At 62.6% G+C, this 4,104-nt stretch overlaps 1 protein-coding gene across 1 annotated transcript; it reads left to right on the top strand.

Moving 5' to 3' along the window:
* Nucleotides 1-600: 600 nt before the first annotated feature.
* RPS11 (ribosomal protein S11) lies at nucleotides 601-3,856 on the top strand. Its single transcript, XM_082304912.1, has 5 exons — nucleotides 601-689; nucleotides 971-1,102; nucleotides 1,895-1,970; nucleotides 2,674-2,803; nucleotides 3,682-3,856. The coding sequence occupies exons 1-5, from the start codon at nucleotides 675-677 to the stop codon at nucleotides 3,803-3,805; spliced, it is 477 nt and encodes a 158-aa protein (XP_082161038.1). The 5' UTR covers nucleotides 601-674; the 3' UTR covers nucleotides 3,806-3,856.
* Nucleotides 3,857-4,104: the final 248 nt, after the last annotated feature.

Genomic DNA, 4,104 nt, shown 5'->3' with positions numbered 1-4,104 from the left:
GCACACAGTGCTCAAGGTGAGGCCACACCAGTGCGGAGCAGAGCGGGACGATCACCTCCCTCGGCCGGCTAACAATACAGCGCTTGATGCACCCCAGGACACGGTGGTGTCACCCTGGGGCGCATCATCGCGATCTGCATCTTTTCCCCTTCAACTCCAGCACCCGCTGTGCCCGCGGGCAGGAATCCTCCCTCCGGGCCCCGCACGGCTGCCCGCCCCCTCAGCTAATCCTCCGTGCCGGGGACAAGGCGCACAGGGCTCGCCACGGGGCTCGCCACGGGGCTCGCCACGGGGCTCGCCACGGGGCTCGCCACGGGGCTCGCCACGGGGCTCGCCAGGCGCTGAGCGTCCAGCCGGGCTCTGCCTTCGACCCCCCGCCAGGCCCCGCAGCGCCGCAGGCGCGGGCCCGCCTGGGCCGCACAGATGGCGGCGGCCGGGGAGAGCGGCCCGGCGCCGCATCCCCGCGGAGCGGGGGGAGCCGAGGGCCCCGTGTGCCCGAGCGGATCCCCGCTGCTCGGAGCAGGCCCGGGCCCGGGCCCGTCCCGCAGCGCGGCAGCGGAAGTGACGTGCTCGGCCGGCCTCCCCGTGAGGTCACTTCCGGCGCTCTCTCCCCGCCCCCGGGATAAGCGGCGCCGCGCGTGGGCCTAGGCCTCTTTTCCGCCGCGCGGCCCAAGATGGCGGACACGCAGGTGGGCGCGGGCGCGGGCAGGCCACGGCCGCCGGGACCCCCGGGACCCCCCCGGCCGCGACCCGCCCCGGGGGTGCGGGGGGACCGTGGGGCTGCGGCCCGGCCCGGCGAGGGGCGGCGGCGAGCGGCCTGTGGGGCGGCGGGGGGGGCGGGGGTGTCGGTGTCTCTGTGAGGTACCGGGGCTGGGGGGAGGCTCTCGGTGCGGCGGGGTGCCGTGCCCCGGGGCTGGGGAGGTGCCGCGCCCCGGAGCTGCCGGTGATGCCCCCCTCTCTCCCCCCTCAGACCGAGCGGGCCTACCAGAAGCAGCCCACCATCTTCCAGAACAAGAAGCGGGTGCTGCTGGGCGAGGGCGGCAAGGAGAAGTTGCCCCGCTACTACAAAAACATCGGCCTGGGCTTCAAGACTCCCAAGGAGGTGAGGCACGGCCGTCCGCGGGACCCGGGCGGCCAGGGCTGCGCCCCTCCTGCCCCTCGGCTCCCCGCGCCCGCATCTGCTCCCGCGGCGGCCCCGCCGAGCGTGTCCCCTCGTGGGCCGATGTAGGTGCGGCTTCTCTGAGCTGTGGTGCTGCCCGAGCTGTTTGTCCATCGAAATGCATCAGGAGCAGTGTGGCCAGCAGGAGCAGGGCAGGGATGGTCCCCCTGCGCTGGGCACTGGTGAGGCCGCCCCTCGACTGCTGTGCTCAGCGCTGGGTCCCGCACCCCAAGGCGGCCATGGAGGGGCTGGAGCGTGGCCAGAGCAGGGCAGCGAGGCTGGGGCAGGGGCTGGAGCACAAGGCTGGGGAGGAGCGGCTGGGGGAGCTGGGGGGGCTCAGCCTGGAGAAGAGGAGGCTGAGGGGAGCCCTCATCGCTCTCTGCAACGGCCTGAAAGGAGGCTGGAGCCGGGGGGGTCGGTCTCTGCTCCCCAGGAACAAGCGCTGGGACGAGAGGGAACGGCCTCAAGCTGCGCCAGGGCAGGGTTGGGTTGGGTATGGGGAAAAACTTCTTCCCCCAAAGGGCTGTCAGGGCCTGGCCCAGGCTGCCCAGGGCAGGGGTGCAGTTACAGCCCCTGGAAGCGTTCACAAACCGTGTGGATGTGGGGCTGAGGGACAGGGTTCAGAGGTGGACCTGGCAGTTAGGTTAATGGTTGGACTCGGTGATCCCAGAGGTCCTCTCCAACCTTAATGATCCTGTGATTTTATGGAATGCTGACAGTTGTTTCTCTTTGTAGGCAATTGAAGGCACCTACATCGACAAGAAGTGTCCCTTCACTGGTAATGTCTCCATCCGTGGTCGAATCCTGTCAGGTGAGTTGTGAAGGTTCCTTAAGGAGTGACAGTACGGGCGTAATCCTGTGACTGCCCTGAAGCGGGTAAGCAGTGGAGGCCCACGAGCTGTCAGCGTCGATTGGGAGCTGCCTGGAAACTCCGCTCTGGTCCTTGAGCTGCACATGATGCCATTCTCTCACGATGGTCTTCCAAGTCTCACGGTGAAGGGGCTTTGACGACAATGCCGCACGGCTTTGCTGATGCCCAGCCAAGGGACCAGTTGCTGGCAGTTACCCTTCCAGATGCCCTGCTCTGTGGTGCAGATGGTGACGTGATCCAGTAGCAGATAATGCAGGGAGCATTGGCTCTAGGAAAGGCGGCACAGTGTGCTTGGAAGTCTTCAAAAAGACATGAGCAATAATTTGTTTTAGAATAGAAATTTGCGTTTTGCAGCCTGGCAGTAAGAAAGCTCTTTCATCCTGGTAGAACCAGGGTCCCAGAGCACCCCTCAAAGGATGTGTTAGAGTTTATTATTAAGGTAAATAAGGAGAAATTACTGGAATTGAAGGGTGCTGCCGCCAGGTGTCAAATACCACTCGTCCCCGCTGATCCTCTTGGGTAGCTCTTGTAAAACTCTCTGCTCCCTGTTAGTTACAACCAGATCTCCAGCCCAGTTTACCGCGGGCCGGTGCGTGCTTGCTTATGCTCTTGGATGTCACATCCCCCCGCTTCTGTCGCCCAGGCGTGGTTACCAAGATGAAGATGCAGCGCACCATCGTCATCCGTCGGGACTACCTGCATTACATCCGCAAGTACAACCGCTTCGAAAAGCGCCACAAGAACATGTCGGTGCATCTCTCCCCCTGCTTCAGGTGCGTGCAAGCCCCCGCGGCGCTGGGGCGGAGCGCTGCCCCGTGGGGAGGTGGTCCGTGGGCGTGCCGGGTGTGCTCCAAGCCTCTCGTACGCGTGTTTCTATGTAGTGTTTATAACGCTGAGCTCGGCTTTTGCGTGGCAATGGCAGCGCGCGCGCACGTTGGTGCGGTGCACGGGGTTTTATGGCTGCTTCTGACCTGGAACCTGCTTACCGGTGGTGATGTCTAAACTCACGATGGTCTTCAGAGCCCCTGCTGTGGAGGGGGCTGCTGACAACGCCGGTGGCAGTCGCTGAACCGTAAGACAGGTTCGGGTCAGTCTGCCTGTTCTGAAACCGCATGCCGTTACAGCGATACCGTTCTTGAGAAAGGATAAAAACTTGGATGTTTCCGAAGTGAACGCTGAGGCCAGAGGGGGCAGGTTCAAGGGCTGGCAGGTTTTTTTGTCTGCCACGTGTTTCCTAAGCCTGTCTTTGGAGCGTGGGTTTCCAGAAAAGCCGGGACTAGCATTGCAGTCCAGCTGATCTGGCTTAACAAGTGCTTGGAGCCTGTATGGGCTCAGGGGGAGGGAAACTCCCCGTCCCTGAAGGGTTCCCCTTCAACGCTCAGCCCTCGAAAAGCCTGCCTTTAGCCTTGTCTCGCGTTGGAGCTTCGTGCGGAGCGACGGCCTCCAGGGCCTTGTGGCAGCTGCTTTTTAGGCACGCTCACCTTCGCAGCCCTTGAAATAAGGCCTTGCTTTACAACCTCGGGTACCTGAGGTCGCTTTCAGTGCTGTTCCTCGGCAGCATCGCACCAAGGCGAATGTCTGTGCTGCAGAGCAAAGCAAGTGTAAATGCAGAGAGCTCGGAACCGCTGAAATGCCGGTGGTGTCTTTGCAGGGATGTCCAGATCGGGGACATCGTCACCGTGGGAGAGTGTCGTCCCCTCAGCAAGACGGTCCGCTTCAACGTCCTCAAAGTCACAAAGGCTGCTGGTACCAAGAAGCAATTCCAGAAGTTCTAAGAACAGCATATGGAAGATATGCGGGACAAATAAAACTTTTCTAAAAACGTACCCTGTGTGTGTTAATCTGAAATAAATAGCGCGGGGACGCAACAGCGCACGTGAACTCGTTGGACTGCGGAAACAGCCGAGATGAGCGTGGCTCTGAGGGAAACGCGGGAGCGTTGTGAGAGATTAGTTCAGATCGTCCAGGTTTTCTGTTCAGAAATGACGAGCGCTTGGGCGAGGGACGAGGAGCGGGTGTCGTGCCTTTGTGGGCGAATCGGCAGCTCGGTGTTTCTCTGTGGAGCTGACACAAC

The sequence above is a fragment of the Platalea leucorodia genome, assembly GCF_965183815.1.
Source record: "Platalea leucorodia genome assembly, chromosome: 2".
Taxonomy (NCBI): Eukaryota; Metazoa; Chordata; class Aves; order Pelecaniformes; family Threskiornithidae; genus Platalea; species Platalea leucorodia.
The sequence above is the reverse complement of the archived record's forward strand: the minus strand, read 5'-3'. Positions and strand labels throughout refer to the sequence as shown.